The sequence below is a fragment of the Nipponia nippon genome, unplaced genomic scaffold, assembly GCF_047370975.1.
Source record: "Nipponia nippon isolate SJK-2023a ecotype South Korea unplaced genomic scaffold, ASM4737097v1 scaffold_15, whole genome shotgun sequence".
In the NCBI taxonomy this organism is placed as follows: domain Eukaryota; kingdom Metazoa; phylum Chordata; class Aves; order Pelecaniformes; family Threskiornithidae; genus Nipponia; species Nipponia nippon.
Genome location: NW_028262331.1, coordinates 13,141,196 through 13,164,715, shown reverse-complemented (window position 1 = coordinate 13,164,715; position 23,520 = coordinate 13,141,196). Strand labels below are relative to the sequence as shown.

At 48.3% G+C, this 23,520-nt stretch overlaps 2 protein-coding genes across 9 annotated transcripts in view; both read left to right on the top strand.

Annotated features, from left to right (window-relative positions):
- Positions 1–2,520: 2,520 nt before the first annotated feature.
- On the top strand, positions 2,521–23,484 carry ERAL1 (Era like 12S mitochondrial rRNA chaperone 1). 5 transcript variants are annotated; one of them, XM_087751661.1, is made up of 12 exons: positions 2,521–2,935; positions 3,243–3,395; positions 3,498–3,625; positions 3,713–3,790; positions 3,949–3,995; positions 4,362–4,423; positions 4,868–4,980; positions 5,121–5,513; positions 6,029–6,178; positions 6,468–6,548; positions 9,395–9,457; positions 10,419–10,849. In XM_087751661.1, the coding sequence occupies exons 1-12, from the start codon at positions 2,542–2,544 to the stop codon at positions 10,506–10,508; spliced, it is 1,752 nt and encodes a 583-aa protein (XP_087607787.1). In that variant the 5' UTR covers positions 2,521–2,541; the 3' UTR covers positions 10,509–10,849. The 5 variants fall into 5 exon arrangements, with proteins under 5 accessions (XP_087607787.1, XP_087607790.1, XP_087607792.1 ...); XM_087751664.1 differs by lacking the exon at positions 10,419–10,849 and adding an exon at positions 23,458–23,484 and having other exon boundaries at positions 2,522–2,935; XM_087751666.1 differs by lacking the exons at positions 9,395–9,457; positions 10,419–10,849 and adding an exon at positions 6,883–9,065 and having other exon boundaries at positions 2,522–2,924; positions 3,202–3,395.
- The window catches only part of FAM222B (family with sequence similarity 222 member B), a 37,528-nt gene continuing 23,573 nt past the window's right edge, over positions 9,566–23,520 (top strand). Inside the window, exon 1 of one of the 4 annotated variants that reach the window (XM_087751668.1) lies at positions 9,566–9,849. The gene's annotated coding sequence lies outside the window, so the exon portion shown is untranslated. The remainder of the gene's footprint in view (positions 9,850–23,520) is intronic. The other 3 variants (XM_087751677.1, XM_087751676.1, XM_087751682.1) reach the window with 3 other exon arrangements.

The following is a 23,520-nucleotide window of genomic DNA, read 5'->3' as shown; positions in this document are numbered from 1 at the left end:
CACCTGGGGCTGGCAGGGCTTGGGGGACTCTTGGGGACACTTTGCCTGTGTCCCTGCTCAAGGTGCTGGGGTGCCTGTGCCACAGTTTGGGGAGCACTACAGGCCCCCCAGTACACCTCTGGGTCACAGCAGGGGCCAAAGACAGGAGGGGACGGTCCCTTGCAGCCCTCAAATCCTGGCATCCTCGTGCCTGGGGACAGGCTGGTGCCAGGGCTTGACCCTGTGCCACCTCCTGCCAGTGTCTGGCCAGGCTGGGGGGGAATGTGGGTGATGCTGCCCCTGTTCCTGTCACCCAGAGGTGACAGCAGGTCTTGGGACACCTCACATGGCAGGGCAGGGTCCCCGATAGCTGGACGCTGCTGCTTATCAGGGCCCTCGCACAGACAGTCCTGGCGGGGGATTATCACCTCCCTGCAGGCGGCTTCCAGGAATGCCGATGTGTCCTGGCGCAAACAACCGGGTGCAATGGCATGGTGCTTGCTGTGGGATGCAGCCCTGTGGGGACAGACAGGGCTGGGGACATGTGTGGCTGGGGGACACGTATGACCAGGGTCATGCACAGGCAGATGACACTCATGGCCAGGGGCTGCAGCCATTTGGGGACACACGTGGCCAAGGGACAAGTATGACCAGGGTCAGGCGCAATGAGGTGACACAGCCCCCTTGGGGACACACATGGCCGGGGGCATGTCCTTTGGGGACACACAGCTGGGGGATACATCCTTCCAGGGGATGCATCCCTCTGTGGGGGGGCACATGCAGGCAGGGGACGTACTCCCAGAAGAAATGTCCCTGCAGGCTAAGGGGGAACATCTTTTTTTGGGGGGGACACACTGCTGGGGGACACACTGCTAGGGGACATGTCCCTCAGGGGAGCATACATGGCCAGGGGACACAGCACTTTGGAGGCCACCCACCCCAGGAGGACACAGCCTCCCTACACCCACATGCATCTACGTCATCTGGGGGTGCCTGTGCAGGGTGACCCCCTGCACCCACATGTCCCACCACCACCACCCCGGGCCCCATCCCCGTGGGGCTGCCACCCTGCCACGTCCAAAGCCCTTGTCCAGCAACTGGGAACCAGTTTGCAATGGGTAGCTCCCAGCTTGGGGTCCCCCCACCTACAGGGAGGGACCAGCCTGGTAACCACAGGGGCCAAGGCAGGAGGACAGGGGGCTTGCGCAAACCCCCCGTCCCCAAGCCCCCCATGGGCTGGGCTATGCCAGGCTGGGGGGAGCTGCTTGGGGCTGTGCCCCCCCAGGCATGAAGGGGTTAAGGGGCCCCATCCAGCTGTGCAGTGCAGATGTGAGATATGCAGATGAGGCAGAGCAGGTTTTATAAGGCGGGTGCAGACTCAGCACCCCACAAAGCCCCAGTGCCACCCCGATAGGTAGGTGCCACCTCCCAGGGAGCTGCTGTCCTGCTCTGGGGTGGTGGGATTGGGGAGGCACAAGGAGGGGGTAGGGGGGTGCTGGGATGGGGAGGCCGTTGGGAGCCTTCATCCCGCTCTGGGGCAGTGGGACCGGGGGGACAAAGATGGGGTGGGGGGTGCTGGCATTGGGGGGCTATTGGGAGCCTCTGTCCTGCTCCGGGGTATTGGGACTGGGGGGACAAGGAGGGGGCAAGGGAGATGCTGGGATGGGGAAGCCATCAAGAGCCTCCATCCTGGTCCGGGGTGGTGGGAATGAGGGGAAGAAAGAGGGGGTAGGGGGGGTGCCAGGGTGGGGAGGCCATTGGGAGCCTCCGTCCTGCTCCAGGACAGTGGGAGCAGGGGGACAGCGATGGGGTAGGGCGGATGCCGTGGCAGTGGCCCCGGTGCTGTGCTCCCTAATGGTGCTCTCCTCCTGTGCAGGCACTGCTCTCTGGCTGCCCCACAGCATGCTGCCCGCTGCCCCGGGCAGGATATCATCGTATACTGTAAGTTCGCTATGAGACACTACAGTATAGATGATGTACTCCCCCGGGCTGCACCCGCCGACCAGCCCAGAGCGGGGGAAGCGACGTGGGACCACAGCATGGGGCACAGAGGGATAGGGGACACGGTGCTGGGACGTGGGACACAGGACACGGGACCGGAGGGACAGGCTCGGGGGGGCCTATGGGGTGGGGAGGCTGGGGGGCCACGGGGCACCCCGAGGTGCAAGCAGCTCCGGTCACACCCAGGGACCTGCGGCCGGCGGGGAAACCGTTACCATTACTGAGTTTAGTAATGGTAACGGTTCTGCTGACGGTCGGGCACACGGCATGGCACGCACACGGGGCGATGGAGTCCGAGCACTGGGCAATAAAGGGGGCTACAGCACCACGGCTCTGTCTTTCCTTCTCCATCACGTCCCCGGGGGGCTCCGGGCCCAGCAGCGGGGCTGGGCCACTGGGTGTACTGGGGCGCAGGGGGGCTCGGGGGACACCGGGGCGCAGGGCGGGACAGGGACACTTGGAGTGCGTTTGCGCACGGGGGGGCCAGGAGACCTTGGCGTGCAGGGGGGCATGGGGTGCAGGCAGTGCACCGGGGCGCAGGGGGCACTGGAGAGCAGTGGGATGTGTTGCAGGGGGCCCTGGGATGCATTGGGACACGCTGGGGTGTGTTGCAGGGGGCACCGGGGCTCACTGGGCTGGGTGTTGGGGCACTGGGAGCACGGGGAACACTGGGCTGTCACCGCCCTGCGCCGCCCGGCGGGGCCGGCAGGGGGCGCTCCCACGTCCCCGCCCATCGCCCCTCCCCACAGGCCCCTGCGGCGGAGAGCGGCGCGCTGGTCCCGCCTGCCTCCTCTCTATGCTCCCCTGCTTTGCGCCAATGAGGGCGGGCGCCGCGCGCGCTCCCATCCTGCCCCGCGGCGCGGCAAGATGGCGGCGCCAGTGGCTGCGGCGGCGGCCCGGGCCGTGCGCTGGGCCGGGAGGGCCGCCGCGGCGGGCCCGCTCCTGCTGGGCCCAGGTGGGGCGGGCGCGACTGGGGAGCCGAAGCCTTGCTTCGGGGGCCGCCGGGGCCGTGAGGCGGCGGGCGTGAGGCCGCGGGGCGCGTTTCTGAGGCGAGCCAGGTGGTGGGGACGCTGCGGAGCGGGGGCATGAGGCCGGGGCGGGCCGCGGTCGGTGCTGCGGGGCCGGCTTAGGAGCCTTAGGTGCGGGGGGAGCGCTGGCCGGCCGCTGCAGGGTGGGGAGAAAGAGGACGACCCGATTTTGGGGCGTTTTCGGTACATGCAGTCCTTCGGGATGTGCAGTGTTTGCTGCTGCTGCCCTTCCAGCCTGTCTCCCGGAGAGCTGCACCCCGCGGGCCGCCGCGCTCCCTGCCCGCTGGAGCAGGAGCTGCTCGGCGCTGGGCAGCATCCTGGGCCTCCCTGCCAAGAAGCCAGTTGGCACCCTGGGCCAGCACCCACCGCCCGTTGCCACCAGCAAAGGTGAATGGTACCAGCTGCTGCCCGGGTCCTAGTGCTGTGACGAACAGCCCTGACCTGCTGTGGGGTTTTAGCAGTGTTCAAGCTCCTTCTTTGCCCTGGTAGAGGAACAAGATTGCCTGTTATGGGATCAGCCTGACCAGCCCCAGAACCCCAAGGTTTTAAGAATTGCCATCATCGGAGCACCCAACGCTGGGAAGTCCACACTCTCTAATCAGCTCTTGGGCAGAAAGGTGAAGCTGGGGTGGAGCAACAAGTTCAAGCCGCTAAATCACTTATTTGACGCATTCTGGCTGTGTAACATGTTTAATTTCTTACAGGTTTTCCCCGTCTCCCGGAAGGTGCACACAACCCGATGCAAAGCCCAGGGTGTCATCACCTATGAGGACACACAACTGGTAACTTCCAGACCTGCTCCTGCCTGGGGCAGTGGGGAGTGTTAGCCAGAAAGTACGGGGTTTTGTCATTTGTATCCCATGAGGTCATGTGTATATAAGTTTTAGCTTGGCCACTAACTACACGCAAACTTACAAGATCTGTCTTTTCCTCTTTCTAGATCATTCTGGACACGCCCGGCCTCACTAGTCCCTTTAAAGCCAAAAGGTATCACCACTGTTGTGGGGAGGGTGGGGGGGAGTCCTGTCCATCAAGGTTTGATAAAACTAGAGAGCGATTTTCACTGTGCAAAATTTGTAAAACAGGAGTGACAGGAACGTGTATTTTTAGCCTTATTTTGGTCTCTGAGCTTTTTTATTGTTGCAATTTCAGTAGCACACAGAGCCTGTGGAATCCCTTGAGCCCTGTTATGTTTGATTCTGCATATGTGCATGTAACGAGGGATGTCACAGCCCATAAGGCAGCTTTGTGTCAGCTGGGATGATGGAAAACACTGTTTTCCCCCCTTTTGAGGGGAAGGAGGATGATCGTGATTGAGTGTGTCCAGCTTACTCATTTGCATTTGTCTTTCAGACATAAACTAGATGAAGCCATGCTGACAGACCCATGGGACAGCATGAAACATGCAGATTTAGGTGGGTACTCAACTCCTCTTGGATCAGGCCAAACCCTTTATCTGCCACAGAAATTTACAACCCTATAGTTGTGGTATCTGGATGTTTACTGGGCAGCAAAGGCAGCCCTGGGAGCATGAGCTAGCGGGGAAGAGGGAAGGGTAGTGAAAAGACTTGAAATGCTGAGCTGGGGAGGGTGTAAGAATTGCCTGGTGCTAATGGGAGGCAGCTTGAGTTGATTTAGATGTTGAGTTTTAGCATGTGTGATGTCATTAGGAGGACAGGTATAAACTGCATTTTATTGTTTTATCAATTAAAACACTTCTTTTTGGTTTCACTCGTGCTGTCCTGGAGAAGACAGAGAAATAGCAGCAGGAGGGAGGTGACCATAGACTGTAGAGAAGCTGAAAATGAACATTTTTGAAAACGTAGGTTCATCATCTTTCCCTCCCCCTTTTCTGGCAGTTCTGGTTTTGGTGGACGTGTCGGATCACTGGACACGAAACTGTCTGAGCGAGGAGGTGCTGAAGTGTCTTTCTCAGTTTCCCCAGATCCCCAGTGTCCTGGTTCTGAACAAGGTAAATGAGGAGCTTGTTCTGTTGCAGAAGCCTTGTCCTGCAGCTGCCTCCCCTGGGTGGTTTCTTCTGGCTCCTTCGGATCCAGGGCCCAGCTGCCAGCCTCATTTAGGACAAATTCCGACACCTCTCTCCTATGTTAGGTGGATCTGCTAAAGAAGAAATTCATCCTGCTGGAACTAGTAACTGAGCTAACAGAGGGAATTGTGAATGGAAAGAAACTGGAAGTGAGATCTGCATTTAAACATAATTCCAGTTCTTCAGCAAAGTCTCCTCTTCAAATCACTCAGGCTTCTCCACCTGAGAGTAGGGCCCATGAGTCTCACTGTCTGCAGGAAACAGATCAAGCCCAAGAAGGCTCTAACTTGGCCAACAATGGTGATATGAGCGCTTCCGAGTCCAGTCTTGTCACAGAAGAAGCACAAGGGCCAAAGCGCTATGGACCCAGAGATCTAAAAAATATGAAAGGCTGGCCATACTTCCAGGAGATCTTCATGCTGGCAGCTCTCCGTGGGGAGGAGGTGGATATGCTCAAGGTAACTGCAGTCTGAACTTCTGTTACGCTTTGGGACTGGTGTGCTCTTACCCTTGTGGGACCCCAGTACTTTATACCGAGCATCTCCTGTGAGGAAGGAGCAGAGCTGCTGTTCTTGGCCTGGGGTGTGGGGGAAGTGTCACCTGTTGACATGGAGTACATCCATACTGTATCTCCAGAGTTCTCTCTACAAAACTCTTATTTGGGGCTCTCCAAACAGCAACCTGTTCATAATGACAAAGCCACCCAACGCATTATCTTTCAGCTACGAGGGATACTATGGGCTTTTATAACTCATACAAACAGCTTTAGGGAGGTGTGACGCTTTGGCAGGGTTTGAGTTTCAGAAGCTTCCCTTTCTCCTTTCCCCGCCAAAGATACTAAACTGCTGCTCTGACACCTGACTAGCAGCAGCGTCCTCATAGTGACTCGCTGTAAGATGAGCGCAGGGGTTGGTGGCACCGCAAGAGTGGTACGTGACAGCTAACGGGTGTGATGTGTGTTTCGTGCTGACAGCGGTACCTCCTGATGCAAGCCAAGCCAGGCCCTTGGGAGTTTCACAGCAGGGTCTTGACCAGCCAGTCACCTCAAGAGATCTGTAATAATATCATCAGGGAGAAGATATTGGAGTACCTGCCACTGGAAGTGCCCTACGGCGTGATTCAGGTGGGAAGCATTCGCAAGCAGACTTGCCTTCAAGCTATTTTATTGGAAATACCAGACTAAGTGATGAGAATCCCTTTGTTTGAATTTGTGAAATCTGCCAGACTCTTTATAGGCCTTGTGGGGTGACTTGGGACTTGCACGTCAGGTGCTGTGAGACCCTTTGTGTGTTTGAGGGGGGACCATGCTTGTGTGCTTGTGTCAGGGCGCTGAGCTGTCATCTCTGAGGGAGTGGCGTTTGCTGTTCCTGAGGTGCTTGGCAGAATTGCTGAGTTTGTGCTTGCTGTTGCAGGTGACTGAGATGTGGGAGGAAGGACCAAGTGGGGAGCTCCTCATTGTCCAGAACCTTTTGGTCCCAAGGAAGTCTCATATGGTGAGTAATAGAAGAGAGACGGGATGCTGGGGAGCATGAAAGGAGGTTCCCTAGGTGCAGTGCATGTGCATCCTTGCTGTGATCCCCTCTCTCTCAGCTGTGGGGTCTCTGTTGGGAAGAGCCAGGTGCCCAACACAGTCACAGGCTGTTCAGTAACAGCTTACACCTTTCTGAAGTGATCGCTTGCCCGTGGTTTGATCTTGGGATTTCTTTAACTGCTGTATCCCCTTTAATTGCTTCTGTGGCTGCACTGTTGTTTTCTTGGGTGATTCCTCCCCGCAGTTAAGCAATGCAAGGATGAGTATGATGATCTGCTCTCTGGGTTTCAATACAGATGATGTTGATTGGAAGAGGAGGTAAGGTTATCAGCAGGATTGCTCAGGAGGCTGGCCAGGACCTGATGAACGCTTTCCTGTGTGATGTCCGCTTGAAGCTCAAGGTGGAGATGAAGAGTTGAGCTCTTTGCATATGTTTTAACAGCCCTTGAGCTCTGTGGTCATGCAGAGAAACCAGTCCCATTTTCCCCTGCGGGTATCTTGGCACCTTTGTTCAATCCAGAAACAGAGGATGTTGGAATCAATATAGCCGGCTGAAGCAGAATATATTATTCTTTGGGGGAATGACCCAAACTGAAATAAAATCTTCAGACCTTCTGCGGCACCTTATTTTGTGGAAACTGGGGACAGACATCAGAGAACCAGCGGTACATGCGATTCTAGTACTGTGTTTACAGAGCTGTCATCCACTTTTGGCATGTCCCACATCTTTGCTGTCAAGTGTTTGTGCCTGGAAGTTCAGGAGCATCTCCTGTCTTTTAGCGGACAAAGGGTTGCAGTGAAGGATTACCAGCACACATTTATCATCTCTTCTGAAGGCTGAATGACTCCAGCAGTGGTTATGTGGGAGGAAGAGGCTACCCCCACCCATGCGGTGGTCTCATTTCGGCTTTGCTCCCTGCCCTGTTGAAGTTCATGGGTGTGGACATATGACCGTGCAGGGAGTCAGTATTGCCCAGGCAGCCTGAGCGCAGGGGTTTGCTGGTTAGCTGAAACACACCATAATGACTGGCTGTGACAGAGGGAGCTCTGAAATGCTCTGTAGATTGTAAAGGCCAGTGGTTTCCAACTCCTGTGTGGGAGCCCTTCCTACAGGCTTGCGTGCACCATTCTCTGCATGACTACCAACTGCTGCTTTTGTTTTGACCTCTTCTGTGTGGTAGTTTGTAGAAGTGCTTGTTCCTTTTCTTTCCCCTGTCATCCTTTCCTCCAACTTTCTCAGCAGTTCGCTGCTCCTGGCATGTGGTACTCACTCCAGAGGGATGGGTCTGGTCACAGACTCTTCTGAGTGTATTCCTGAGGAAGTGAGAAATGGAACCGTCATCTGTGCTCAGTGTGTCTGTGAGCTGCTTCCCTGACCGCCGGTGAGAGGAGCAGGGAGGTTGGAGAATGGGCTTGTGAGCATTTGCTGGAGCATATTAATCAGAAAGGGAAACGGAGCAGGGAATGGGTGTCTTTCTGCCTCTCCATGTCTTGTTTCTGGTGGCCAGTGGGGTCCTGCCTGTCCACGCCTCTGGATATTTTCGCTAATGAGTGAATGTTGAGTGGTTTGGTCTGAAGATGCCGCTAGCAGCATCTCATAGATAACTTACTGCTTTAGGATGGCTTGTTTGTCATGCAAAACTGGAGTGTACCCACTTTCTTAGGAGTTTGAATAGTTTGTTGCATCAAAGTTACTTCAAAGTCATTACTCCAGACTAGAGTCGCAGATACAAATGTAGAGGCCGTCACAGCTAAAGAAAAGCCCAAACTGGGAACAGCAGCAGGTTCTGCAGCTCCAGTCTAACGGGATGTGGGAGATGGAGAGCAGCTGGCACAGGTCAGGGTGCAAGCAAGGCTTGGAGGCTGGAGGAGCAGGGCTGTACGGAGGGCTGGGGCACCGTGTGCCGCTCTGCGGAGCCCTTGGTGTGGAGAGCGGTGGCGCTGACTGATGGAGCCTGGCACCACGTGTGCGTACCCAGGCCCCTGCCCTCCCTGACAGTCCACACGTGGACCCAGTGTTTGGGGCTTTGAGTTTCGTCTCTGTACACCGCTGTACTCAGCTGTTTGGAGCACTGGATAGCTTCCTGCCAGAAATCCAGGTGTAAATCCCCATGTGCTGTTATAAATTAACATCCCTGAGTGAGGAGGCCCTGGGCTGCTGCCCCAGCAGTTACATGAGATCTGGTGGGGTTTGCAAGGGACTCCCTGCTGCTGCCTGGAACCCAAAGCTGCTGAGCAAATCCTGTGCCCTCTGTCCCTCTGGTGCCATGTCAAGGAGATGCTTTGCCAGCACTGGCAAAAGCCTGTGAAGGATACAACCACCAGGAATGCAAGATCACCTGAAAGCCAGGTTAAGAAGCCTCCAGAGAGGTGTGCGCTGGCCTGCCTTGTTTCCCCCGAGCAGGGGACACCGTGGTCCCTCAAATGCTTCTATCCGACTTTTGTATTTTCCTTGTAATAAAATGAGGTCCCAGCACAAGCGATTGTTCTCATCTCCTTTCTTCCTCCCCAACAGCCAGACCTCGCAGCTGCCACCTTCCATCCACTTTATTCTGACTAAACCCAGGACACTTTTATGTCTTTCCTCCTTTCTTCCCAGCCGGGCTCAGATCCTGTTTCCGTGACTTCTGAAGGTTACACCTTGCGGGGGGCGGGGGGAGCCGGATAAGCCTGCTTTGAGGGGTCGTGCTTTGGAGGTGGGAGGCGTTTCGTCGGGTGGGGGCACAAGGGGGAGGCCGTTCCCTTTCTGCACGTGGAGGCCAGGATGGCACCGGGCCACTGCAGAGCTGCTTCCCGGGCTTCTTCCAGGCAGGAGAAGGGATGGAGCCAAGCACCCAGAGCCGTGGCCTAGGAGCGATGGAAATGATCCAGGTGTGAAGTCTCTCCTGCTCATTCATGAGGTTTGGTAATTAGGTTAATTAGCACGTTGCAAGCCAATCGCAGCGCTGGACTGTGCCGCGGGACCCCCCCGCTTCCCCCGCGGGGCCGGGCCGGAGCCCCCGCCCCTCCCCGCGCTGCTCGGCACCGTCCGCGCCACCGTGCGCCGCCAGGGGGCGGCGCGGTGCGCCGCTCCCCGCCCTTCCCCCGCCAGGAGGCAGCCGCGCATGCGCGGGGCGGGGCGGCGGGGCCGTTGGCGGACAGCGCGCATGCGCGGGAGCGGCTGGCGCAGCCACCACGGCGAGAGCGGGCGGCGGCGGCGAGCGGCGGGGCCGGTACGGGCACAGCGGCGGCGGCGCCATGAGGCCCGGGCAGGGGCACCGAGAGTAAGTACGGGCGGGTGGGCGGGCGAGCAGCTCGTCGTCTCACAGGGCGGCGGGACCGGCGCGGCCCCCCCCCCCATTGTCCTTCCCGGGTGTCCCATCCCCCCATCCTCTGAGGCAGCGTGAGGTATCCCCGCTGTCGCGACCCTCCCCCTGTCGCGACAGCGCTGCGGGGCCGCTCCCGGGAGGCGGCTGAGGGACGGGACGCGGGAACGGCAGAGCCTCCCGGGAGCGGCCCCGGCCCACCCGCCTCTCCGGGGGCCTCCTCCCCCCCTCAGTCCGGAGCTCCACGGCTCGTCCTTGTGAGGAGACGAGGCGGGGAGCAGGCAGCCCGCCTAGGCCTCCCTGCAACCCCGACACCTGGAGCTTAAAATACTTTTCCCTTGGTATGAAATACACAGCGGGAATCGCGATAATACGTCAGCCGTCGCGACAGAGAAATGCCTTCAGGAAAAAGGGGGGGTTGCCGTTGCAGTGTGTGCAAATCCTTTGTGTAATTCCTTCCCAGGAAAAGTGTCTTTTTGCAAGAGGTATCGTTAATACGTTTCTCGTCGTTTTTATTTCCTACCAAGCATTTTTCAAGCACCTTCGCACAAGCACGAAGAAAACTGCAGAGCTTGACTTATCTGTTTTCAGTCCGCTCGTGCAAGCAAAGTACTTAAATGCCTTTGGTTATGCAGCATATGATCCTCCCAGAGCAGTACCTGCGAGGACTTACAGACGTGTTTTATCCTCCTCTTGGTACTGCCTCTCATTGCTCGGTACAAGTTTTAGGATAAATTGCAGATGCCGGTTAGTTAATTCAGTAATAATTGCTTGCACTCACTTCTTATCATACTCCTAATTATTTCTTTTTTTAATCACAAAGTCTCAAGAAAATATAAGCTTATTTGGAAAACTTTTTACAACGATACTTTTAGCCCTCTGTTGCACGAACACAGTTCTTTGTTGAACTGGTAGCTGCAGGAGAGCACGCTCTCAGTAGATGAGGTTGGGTTCCTGAGTGATGTCATTTGCACTGGAGCAATGGTGATGACTTTGTGATTGAATAAATTCTACTGGACGTGTTGGGCTTTGTGATTTTGTGTGTGCACTGTAGAAACTCTGTCTGATTCAGCAGCCAGCTGAGAAAATTCTGTGATCGGTGCTACGTAGGCAGTAAGAGAATATAGCGATGATAGTTGCTTTTTCCTTTCAGCGTGCGTATTTCTGATCAGGTCTTTTCCACCTAAAGAATTGGAACTTGTTAGACTCTATTCATTTAAGTAAATACATAACGCAGTGGGGAAAGACACTGTTGAAGCATATTACGGATATTAGAGGCAGAGAGAGCAGGCTGTCCCAGCCAGCAGCCTGGGGAGTGACGGATGCAGGGAGAGCGTACAGGTGGATCTGTAAAGCTAGTACAGAGGGTCTGAAAACTCAGGGGGAAAAAAAGCAGTGACAACAGAAAGCAAGCAGCAGTGAATTAACTGATCCGTAATTTTTAGTAGAGGAAGGCCTGGATCAAAAAAACCAAGTAAGAGTCAGAACAAACAGAGGGTAAATATTTGCAATAAATAAAGGGTCTAAGCTTTTGGGGAAAAATGCTTCCATAAAAGAAAGGCTGTCTATTTTTTAAATTATGTTTACACTCTGCAGTTGGATAGAATTTCTGAGGTGAAGAAATCGGAGATTGACCCTTTTCTGGAGGAGTCACAGGTCGAGCTGGAGCTAGAAGATGGGTTGATGAATAGGCTGTAATTTACAAGCATCGCTTCAAATATTTTCAATATTTCTCAACTATTTTAAGAAGCCATATTGCGTTCAAGCCCAGCCAGCCTGATAGTCTAGAGAGAGGAAGGATGTGTATTGCTGGAACAAGAATTAAGCAAAAATAGGTAAATCTGACATAATGGATGACAAGGGAAAGATGATTGCTGAAAGATGCTGGCACGCTCTCTGTTCCTTCATGCTTGGCGTATATTTTGTTATGTTACATGGCTTTTGAAGTGTAAAAAAAGAAAGAAAAAAAAATATCTCATTTTGTGCTGAGATGAAAGAAAAAACAAGTGCTTAAATTCTGTTAAGAATCAGCTTTGATACTGACATTAAGTAGTGACCTTACTTACGGTTACCCCTCTGTCATTTTGCGCATTTCTCAATAGAATAAATAATGCGCTTAGCACCAAATAAATACCATTTAATAAGATGGTATTTTTGCTCCCCCTTTCACTTCACATTGCAAAGAGATTCACACTTTCCCTGCTTGAGCGCAGCCTGGAGTGCTGTTTCTGTTAATAACATTGAAAAATATATTAGAGAATGTCCACATAATATTGGTTTTTTTCCAAATGTAGAATTAAGGAACCCTTATGTTCTCTGTAACTTGGATATTTGCCTTCATTTAAGTCTTATTTGTATTTGTTTCAAGTTGTCCTCTGATAGATAAGCTTTCATATCTGTGTTTGCTTCTGGGCACTGTTACCAGATCAAGAGGCGAAGTAAGGATTTTGTCAAGGACTGAAGTATCTGTGTTTCCCAGAAATGCAGACTATTGTACGATGTACAGGAGCCTTAGCTTGTATCCTCACCAGCACTCGCTGAAGTGCCTGGATGTGGGATAGAAACTTCTACAGGTGTTTCCTCCCCAGTGCAATACTTTTCTTTTTCACCTTGGTTTGTCCATTCGTCTTTATTCTTTGTTTTTGACCTCGACTTGTTACTGGCCGGCAGGCGGGGTTGGGGAGAGTAGGAGGTAGAGGTGGTTGCCCCGACTGCCTGACCCCAAAGCCTCCATCGCTGAAACATTCTGTATCCTGTGTGTTGCTGGTGCGCTCATCGTCAGCGAGGTAATAGTGAGGGGAGTTACTGATTTATGAGGATGGGAGATGAAGTAATGTCCATTCTGTATTTCTCTAAAGCTTGGTAATTTCCAGGATTCTGGGATTTATGGAATTACTAAATACACCAGTGAGAACATAGCCACAGCCTGACTTGCTTGATTTATTTAACAGATGATCAGAACTTTTAAGTAATTGCTTTAAGAACATGTAGTTCACTGAAATACTACACCCAACAGTTGAGTAACCGGTCACTCCGTTGTGTTGTAGACAGTAACTGCGGCCTGCTGGCTCCTCTAAGGCTATTTATGGTGTAAGATGCTCCTGAAGATGAGTAAAGGTTTCACAGTTTCCTGCATCTGTAATGGAGTGTATCACCCCACTGCTTTCAATTTTCAGCATTTTAAACATCTTCAAACTGGGAAGTTAAGTGAATAATTTAAATTTTTATTCCTTGTGTGGTATGCCATATTCCCATTTTCCCATTGTATTTTGTGATTTGTATTAAAATCTTAACCATAATAGTCTTTGAGCAATTTTTCTTTTAATTGCAGAGCATTAGTTTGAATCTGAATGCTAAAATGAGTTTGTCACACTATTCATCTTTCTTCTTCCTAAAAAAAATAGCTTTCCAAGTACTGATTCAGCTGCTGGGGAACAGAGCTCCTGAAAAGGCATTCTGCTGACTGGCATCCAGAAAAGGTGTTTTTAACTTTGCCCTGAGATGTTTTTCCAATGGGTTGTATTCCTCAAAAGCTAAGCTTACTATCCCAAACAGGCATAGCTTGGCCTTGGTCTTGTCTACACCTGGAGCTGACAGAGACTGGTGTGTTCATCAGCTGCTACTTTCCATGTTTTTAGTAATTTGATTTAAATAGACACTTAAAGAAACAACAAAAACTGTGGTCCATGGCTGATCTGACTTTATATAGACCCTATGGACCTCTCTTCCTTAATTCAGTACATTCTGTCTGGGTGTTTCTTCATGCCTCCCGCTCATTTTGTACTTGGTATGTTGTTGCTATAATTATTCTCCCGTTGTGCTCAGGAATTATGCATAGTTTATGTATTCCCATTGCTTAACTTGTTTATGCTGTTTGAAGATTAGTCCAAGTTTCCAGGGTTCATGAAGAAAATGACGATATTTCATTATCAGCATAATTTCACAAGAACGTTGTTCGGCTGCAGTCTGGCTGTGTTACAGAATAGCTGGGGTGTATTACTTGGGGTGTGCTGGGATGAAAACTGGGAGAGATTTTTAATGTAAGTTTTCAAGTCCTGGGCAGCGATTCTGGTCTGCTGGACGGTGTTGTGCTTGGAATGCGTGGAGCAGTTGAGTTGAACCTCTGGGTTGTTGGTGTACTTCGAGATAACTGGACTGCTCCAGGCTTTTAAATGATGCATTGATGGGTATGCTACAGGGATATGTGTTAGAAAACAGGTTTTCTGTAAATGCAGCGCATCTGAGGCAAACTTTTAAGTAAAATTCTGTTGAATTAGGTGACAGATCCTGCCTCCAGCGGGAGCAGGCTCTGTAGTGTCTTCGGTGTGCAATGAGTGAGAAGGTTTTTTAATTTCTTATGATGTCTGTAGTAATGTGATGCAGAAGAGGTGAACCATGAAAGTCAAGCTATTTTTAATATTAAAAAAAAAACAAAACAAAACAACAACACCAAAAAAACAGGCAAAAAATTATCTACCAAGTGATATGTTGCTGATGTCTGTAGCGCGGCCAACCCAATTAAGGTGCTGTATATTGTTTCCAGCAGGATTCTGATTGTTTCTAATTTGGGAACCATGCGAGAGCAAGTGGAAACAGGTGAAACGACATGCTTTGCTATTTGGAATGGATCTAGCATCCAGCTGTTTTCTGTAATTTCACTTCTTGTACTTGGGCAATTTCTCTGTCCTGTGCCTCTCAGCTAAGGTGGTAGCCATGGGCAGCCTTCCCAGGTGATTTCTTCCTATATGGTGGGTGTGGGGTTCCTGGCAGAAAAAAATTATTTGCTGCTATAGGGAGAGCACAGGGCAGTGGAAGAGAAAAAAAAAATCCTGCATGTTTTTACTTGGTAAAATATTGTGTAAGTCAGTGTTCGGTGCTGTGGATTTTTATTTTTTTTTCCTGACCCCAGCATATCCTTTGCTGTATCCTGATATCCCTCTTGTTGCCTTCATGGTGTTAAACTTTGAGCGTGCATTTTACAAGACTTGTGTATCGCAGTCCTGCCCTTTCCTGTGGCTGTTGCCTTGCCACTCATTTTGTTCCTTTCTGTAGGCAGCTTCTGCACGCAGAATGCTTTGAAAAATGTCGTACAATTACTGCCTCAAGCCCATACCATGTGTATATATAGTTTAAATTTTGTTGGAGGGAGATAGCATTGTATGAGCCTTTTAAAAAAAAAAAAAAAATGACGCAGATGCTCCCACTCTCCAAAGTAAACTTCCTCCTCTGCTAATCTTTTTTTAAATCTGGAATGGAAAAAGCATACATTTTTAACATATGGAAAGGGGAGCCCTTCATGCCTACTTTATTATTATTCTATCCAGCATTGCTCTTCATTCATCCTTCTATTCGTTCACTGTTTTTCTTAATTTTTTGTCTTCTAAGTGAGAGGAATGTCGCATACTTTGGCTTCATTGTGGACAGGGAAAGTTAGGTATTTGCCTGCCCTTCTCTTCCAGCTCATCAATTTGTTGTAATTCTGGGTTGTTTTTTTTCCTTCAGCTACAAAAAAGCCCTCGGCTTTTGCCTAGAATGAGTAACGTGTTCCTAGAGCTGGTAATTCATGCATCCTTTGACTTTAAATTGTTCACAACTATGCTGAGCATTTGTGAATGAGCTCGGAGGAAAATCAATGTGTGAAAAGGCCAGAGCAGGCGAGGGAAAACAGCTCTTCCAGCGCCTTTTTCCTGGTCACACCATTGCCTGATTTTTAGTTTTCCTGTCTGTGAACTCTTCAGTGTTTATATTTAGAGATGGCTTGTTTTGGAACAAGTCACTTTTAAGATCGTTTCCAGAAGATTTGTGTGTAATTTAATCCCATTCAAGTTTGCTGCTCTGCTGCTCTGATCTGTGTTTAGCTTGTTCTGTGAGACTTCCTCCCTATATCTCTCCCAATATTTTCTAGAAATTAGGGGGTTTTTTCCTAGTCAAAACTGCAGCAGCATTTATGAAGCCTTTTATACCTTTTCTATTCCCTGTTCCTATTCATTGACAAGGTGGTATTTTTAGAATTGTTATTCTGTTAAAATAGCCTGAATGTTTAAAAAATGTAACTTCAATTTCTCCGAAGGATGTCATTAGTGATTATTATTTAAATACCTAGAAATGGAATGTGTGTACTTTAGAAATTAGCCTGAATAATATATTTAATATTTCTGATGTATATTCTCTCATATTTACTATTCATTTCCAGCACAGCTTAGTTTAATATTTCAGGGTGTCTTCTTTCTTGCAGATTATCTATGAGTGAAGTTGCTGATGAAGAACCAAAAAAAAGGCTTCTCAAAACATGACAGTACGACATAACATTTCAACCATTTAAATTTAAGTCAAGGCAGGAAAGAATTAAAATTTTACGTACTTCCATCTAGTGTGCGTGAGGGAAATTGCATCCACGGTTAAAATCCCAGTCGTTCTCCTAGCAGTTCCAGTTGGGCAAGGACCATCTCATCCATTGGTCTTTGTTAAGCAGTTACTGCTGATAAACTGTGTAGCATCTCAGGGCTGGCAGATTGTAGCTCTAAGTATTTATGTGGCGGTAGCTTTGTGATGTCCATAAAATGGCGACGCACGAAGTTTAAGAAAAATCACCTTTCACCGTGTGGCGCTCATACTCTCCTTCAGTGTGTTCTGCTCTATTTACTTGTCATTCTGTGCTAGAATTTCAGCTGTTTGATTTATGACTTATTCCTATTGAAATAAAATTAAAGTGGCTGTTCAGTTATTTAAGAGCCAATTAAATCTGATTTTATTCTGATGTAACATTTCCAGTGAAAGTGCATAAAACGCAGTCTGTGGAGGAAAGTTAGATCTAAAAATGTCTAGTGTTTATTTTTTATAATCTGTGCTTTAGGCAGCTTGGCTTGCTGAATAAAGTACATTGCAATCTCACAGCAGTGAGTTCAGATGTTAAAAGTTACTCTATGTAAGAAAGTAAAACAGTTTTGGTGTTTTCAGTGATCCTATATGAACCTTTAGCCACAGCTGCTGGTTGGAGAATGTATTCAACTAGAAGAAAGGAATTTCTCTTGTTTGCAGTGCTTTCAGAGAATATAATTTATTTACTAGCCTTTGGTGACTTTCAAAGGTAGAAACAAGGGGTCTTCTGGGACTCGCATTTCTCAAATCATGGGCTGTACTGTCTTTAGGGATCACCGTATATATTAGTTGAGTTTGCAGTATCAGAATGTGCTAATTACTCTGAGGTCCACCGCTCGCGGGGGATGCTCAGGATGAGACGCTTTGAGAAATGTAACCCAAGAACCTCAGGCAATTCCTGCAGGACAGACAGAGATGTGTTGTTTGTAGTGTGGTGTTGGGGAGCTGAGTTCACTCTTAACAATCTGGTGGGGCGTGGACATGCCAATGATACCAGAAAATACCCTGCCCAGTCTTACAGTCGTGAATTGTGTTAGCAATAAATACAGCAAGTGGAGAATGAACAGGTACTTTTCATTATGTGTGGCAATTAAAATGTATCTCTTGATTGTGGCATTTCTTGTTAGGAGAAATGACAATGCCAATCTCTGTTTTATTTTGACAATTTAACATTGTACATTATGTCTTCTATGGGCTGGGAGGGTGCTGGCTGAGACGATTTCAATATTAAGGGTCTGGTTTGCCTTATTTTTTATTAAAAATAAATCATATTGATGCGGATATAATTTTATTTCTAACTAGACAAGCCTGCACTAGCCAGCTCTCAGGTTTGTGGCGTCTGTCTCCGACAAGATCACAGATACAGAGAAAATTATTTATTTTAGTTTCCAATGCTTAGATAAAACTCTAGTTTTGTGCAGATGGCACTGAAAGGATAAAACATAGCTCAGATGAATTTGTATAAAGCACCATGTATTTGTACCAGAATCCAAATCTTCAGTACATCAGTAATATTGAGATTTATATTACTATCATAGTAGCCTGTTTTTTTTCAGCAGATAGAATTAATCGGCACGTGTAGAGGTCAGTGGGGTTGGTGTACTCTGGTCTGGCTGCTCCATGCATCTTGGTGGGGAGATTCCAGCTGCCCAGTCTGGTACCCTGAAGAGCTCTTGGGAATTGTCCGGTTGACATTGGAGAATGCTTTGGGGTTTTTGGATGGAAAACGTTCAGAGCAGTACAGAGCAGGAGCGTGAGGATGCTTGGCTTTTTGGAGAGGGTTGGAGATGGTACAAGTGTTTGCGAGGGTACCTGCTCCGCCGTCAAAGGCTTTTATAAGATGCTTTAGTGAAGCATGATAAAGAAAATTCTGATAGCTGCACTAATTCTAAATAAATGTTTACTAAACAACATTAATGGATTTATAATGTTTTTAGGAATAGTTATTAGTCCTTCAATCTTGTATGGTAAAGGGAGTTTTGTCTCAATGGGGGGCTGCCATTTTAATGCTTCCTGGCAGGAGGCCTATTTTGATCATGCAAATTAGGTTGGAAAAAGTAGGCTAAGCCATTAAAAAGTAGGAGAGATCATGAAATGTTAAATTTTTAAGGTGACTGTTTTTCTAATTATTAACATTTGTTATCATCGTTTGCGTATGTCACTTCATTTTCCTTAATTCTCACGTTCTCATCCCTTAATGCTGTCAACCTCAGTGCTGGTTGCTCTTGCATCCACTGCTCAAAATGGAAGTCATAGTCCGTTGGCTATTTTATTCCCAGCAAGGTGCTTAGAAATACTGCCACGTGGTTTGTTTTGTTGTATAATTAGAAATGCAGATACAGACTTCTTTGTTGCACCGTGGTTAATTTTTTCTATCCTATTAACATTAATAGGAACTGAAGGTTAAACTTGGCTTATGTAAACTCTGGGTATTTGCAGGATGCTTTTTGGCAAGGGAATTAATTCTGGCAGTAAGAAAGGGGCACACGTGCAAATGGGTGAGGATCAGAGCCCATGCTCAGAAAACTGGATCTCCAGTGAGAAGGCACAGGTTTTCACCAGGGTGATCTCGTTATGGGCTCCACCTTCCCCATCAGTTTCTGGCTGGGGGGATGAGCCGCTTGCCAGCAGAGTGGAGCACGGGGTCCCACTGGGGATGTGGGGAAGAGCCCCCCGCTACCCCTCCTCGCCAGCACGTGGACCCCGTGGCCACCATCCTGCAGAACACTGCAGCCCGTCCTTCGCGTCCCGCTCGTCCAGGCAATGAGTGCATCAGCAAAATAACTGTCTTGGTGCCGGCCAGTTCGCGAGCTTCATTTAATCCTATTAAATTTTAATAGAAAATTAATATTAAGCTAGCATACTTCTAGCTTGACTTTGCCTGTGCACAGAAAGACCCCTGGTTTGTGTTTGCTTTGGAGCAGAAGACTGTTGGATCCTGCAGGAGCGAGACCCTTCTGGCAGAGCCAGCAACCAGAGCAGCGTGGGGCTCTGAGCTGGGGAACGCATCTTTGTAGGGCTGTCACCTTCAGCAAATGCAGTAGTAGTGCCCTGTTCCGCTTCAGTGATCACAAATGTTGGTTGGATTTCAAATGTATATCTCTAAAAGTAGCGCTCTGCGGTGGGGTGTTGTTTGTGTGCCGTGCTGCTTGGATAAACTGAGGGGAACTGGGGATTTCCAGCTAAATGTGTGCAACAAGTGTATTGTGTGTCGATTAGCACGGAGCTGACCTGACTGGTGTCTGGTGGAAAATGCCAAGAGTTGAATACCAATTTTATGAGGACTTCAGTAAATATTAATTTAAGCGATTTAGGCTTTTTGTTGGTGGAAAAAAAGCATGTTTTTAGTTGCTGTTTTCACTAGGAGCTAATAAAGGAGAGTTGTGCTGGAGATGGAGAGTTTGTACCCAGCCACCCAACTGTGGCTTTGCTACAGTTGATGTTCTGTAGCCTCCAAAACAGTAAACTTGAAACAGGAAGGTCTGCTCTGTGACTTGATGGTATCTTTCTTGTTAAGATAGATTCTGGGAAAGTGAGCTGCATTCCTTAGCTCTTGCAAACCTTTTTAATTGTTTTTTTCTCACAACCTTAGCCTGATCTTATCATGTAAGTAATTGTTGCATCATATTTGCTTTATTCTCTCTACTGGGAAGTCAGAGATAATTGCTTTATACCTTTTAATGGGAAGTGTTTGGGAAGCCTGTTACCTCCGAGATGTAGATGAGCAGTGCAGTGACTATTGCAACACTTGCATTTCTCCCAGCTTTTCTGGAGCTCGACAGGCAGCGAGCGGAAGGGAGGCATGGATGGCTGACACTTTCTCTAGAATTGAGTAGCAGCCATAAAGTTACTCAGTGTTTTAGACTCCGTCATAAAAGTAAAGCTACCAGCTCTGATGTGCCTTGTATTTAGGTATATCTCATCTGTGGGAATATTCAGCCAGACTTTCCTTACAAAGTAGTATTATAGGGTATTAATTATTCATAGTCAGTTTAATTCTTCTTTCTTGCATATTTAATTGTAATAGCATGCTGTATGTCACAGTGATTTCCCAGAAGAACTGTACACCAAAGCAAAACCATTCAGGTATATAGTCTTAAATATGTCTGTGCTAATCTTTGTTGTTTAATTTTGGAGCAGAATGGGATATTATCAGATGTTTCTTTGCAGAGAAACAATTATGCAAAATCATGATTTAGCTTAATCTTTTCAGCTAAGTTCTTCAAGCTCAAATAGCTGCTTTGATTTTCACTGACGTTTGTGTTGTCTTGCTTATTTTATGAGGAAAAAATGCTTAATGGGAGGGGAGGACATGACTTTTGTTTTCTTCTTTGAAGGGAGGAACCTCTGTCAAAGACTTTGAAAGTGCCAATCGATTCCTTCCAGAGATGAAGGAAAGGAATAAGATTTTTATTGAGGTTTTTTTCAGTGATCAGAAGATCAGAATAGCAATGCCAAATGCTTGTGTGATTAAGATTTTTTTTTTTTCTTTTTAACAACTAGGACGGGCTCTTAATGCTTGACATGAGAAAATATTGGAGGCACAGGAACTGCAAATGCATTCACAATTTGATTTGCATTACCTCGTTCTAGAGCTGTTTCATGCTTGTGAGGCACTTGGTGAAACCGAATCCCTTGTGTTTGGAGAGCAGGATTGTTCTCTGAGATTTACTGTAGGAGTTTAAACTTCTGAAAAATCTGTTTACAATGTGTCTGAACTGGAGTATAGAGGACACAGTAGACACTGTTATCTGTTTACTGCTCAGATAAGGAGGTGGAATAGATTGCTGGCCTGTTTCTGAACTCTGCTTAATGAATGGTTGCTAGGCAAATTGCATCTCAATCAGCTTAATCCTCAAGATGTCATTTGCAGGTCTACTCTTTGTGAGGGCCGGAACCGTGTGCTTTCAAACTACACAGGCCAGAAATTGCTAGCAACGCAGCTTAGAATAGCTTGTTCAAAAATTCAGTGTACATGTGTTGCTGAGCTGCCCAATTTAAAGTGCCTGCTGTTACAGGGCCGTCATTGCATGGCCATGCACTAGATGAGACGTTTGGTGATAGACAGGAGGCAGCAGCATCCTTAGCACCATTTCTTGATCGGTACAGCATACATCATAATGTTTTGACACTGGATTAATGTGAAAGAAAACATTTCTAAATGGGGACTGCACTGCTGACGTGATGAAAGGTATTTCTGTTTTGGCCGAGTTTGCTCAGAGCCAGGTGTGATTTTGGGGTGTATACGTGGTACATGATTAACTTTGGCAAACAGGTGAAAATGGGAGGTGGTGTTACGTGGCACAGGGCAGGGAGCTGGGGTTGGCCTTGATGAGAGATCGCTAATTGGGAGAGGGCATGGGCTGGTTGTATGAAGGCTTCAGCCTGCCTCTGAAACAGTGGACTTTCTCCTGCAGCATCAGGAGAGAGCCAATTAATTGCATATGCTGGTATGTGTGTTGCCCACATACATTAGGCTCATGATTTAGTCCAAAGGAAAAAGTTTCCTAACGTAGTTAAGCTTTAACAGTCTCTTTGTAAAGAAAGATAACAAGATACTTGTTTTTATTGGTTTCCCATGACAGCAGTTAATCTTGTTGCAGGCAGAGCATTGTTCTTTGCATGGCTACACCTTCCTTTCCTTTGAAATATATCCTCTCTGTGTGCTATATGTCATGACACTGAACACAGTAAATGCAAACTGGAAAAGACTGGACTTGTTGAATGCTAAAGACTTCTAGAACTGTTTATGGTCACAGTGTGCTGATATGAAATGTCCTTCAAGTGGCACAGTTATTAAAGGTGCAGGTGAAAGCGTAGTGTGTGAACTTTGCAGTGCTTACATAGCTTGGATGTGCGCAGCTTTTGTGTTATTCAAAAATAGTGTTACAATTTTAGGAAGAGATTGTATTAAAACATAGAGTCTCTCCAAATAAAGCATAAATAAAATGTTCCACCTTAGTCACCAGCAAAATGACAGTGGTGCTTGCATCTTTACACTGTAGATGGGAAGAGGACTGTCGAACAGAAGACTTTGTGATCAGAGAGTGCTTTTCATGCAAATGAAGATTTTATTACATGCTGCTGAATCAGGGGCTTATGTAGCGAGAACAGCACAGAAGTGATAAGATCACTTTGTCATAGCTTGAAATTTTGCCCAGTGTGTCTTTCAGATCTCTGAAACAGGCAAGAAACACTCTTGTTAAGGGCACAGCAGTAACTGATATAATATTTTGGGGGCAGGGTTTTTTCTTCGTGGTATGGTCTGTCTGCAGTCATCTGCCACGTGTCCACAGCCTTGATTTCAAAGCAATGAGGAACTGCAACGTGTTGGTGGACCCTGGGTAGCAGGAAAGTCATAAAAAGCTCCTGTTCCTGATAGGATCCCGGTTCTGCTCTTGCCCGAACGGGTACAGAATCTCTTCTCTGCTGCAAGCTAGGAGCCATTAGTGTTGGTTAGAGCAGAGTCGTCCATCCTTGTCGCTGGGATAGCCTGTGTTGCCTGTTCCTGAGTTGTGCAGGGGCTCTGCACATGCCGTGGGGCTGTGTTTTGCTACAGAGGGCACCCATCCAGGACTGGCTCTGTTGGTTTTCCTTTTGTATTTGTTAACAAATATCGTCTTCCCAATGTCCTTCTTTCACGGTTAGAACCGGTTTGGTTTAATGAGGACTGTTGTTGCCAACAAGCAAATGGATATGTGTAGTGGAATAGGCATCTAAATCTTCCCCTGCAGATGGGTAGTGTTCAGCATCCTAATGTGACCTTGGTAAAAGTTCTCCGGCATGTTACTTGCCCTCTTTATTTATCCCTCTTGCTGTGTGTCAGCTTTCCTTACAGAAAAGCGTCTGAGCTATTGGAAATCTGTCCTCTCTTCTCTTCCTCTCTCCGGAGACATTGTCAGCATAACACCCAAGCTACTTAGATTGACGCCTGAATATTCTGCTTTTGCACAATCAGGACGCATTCAATGAAGTAGCAAGATGAGAAGAAGTTTAAGATTTAGGACTGACATTTTTAGACACTTTTCAATCCATAATTTTGAATAGTCTTGGTGAGGAAGGTCAAAGGCTTCCTTCACACGGGATGCCCCCGTATGTGTGTGTTGAGCATCCATCAAAGCGTATAGCGCAGGGGAGGAGCATGCTTAACAGCCATCAGATTGCAGCATGGGTCTGTTCATATTTCAGATTCTCATCTGAAGAGTCTAGGAACAAAATCTAACCCTGCACGTTCCAGGAGAGTTTCAGAGC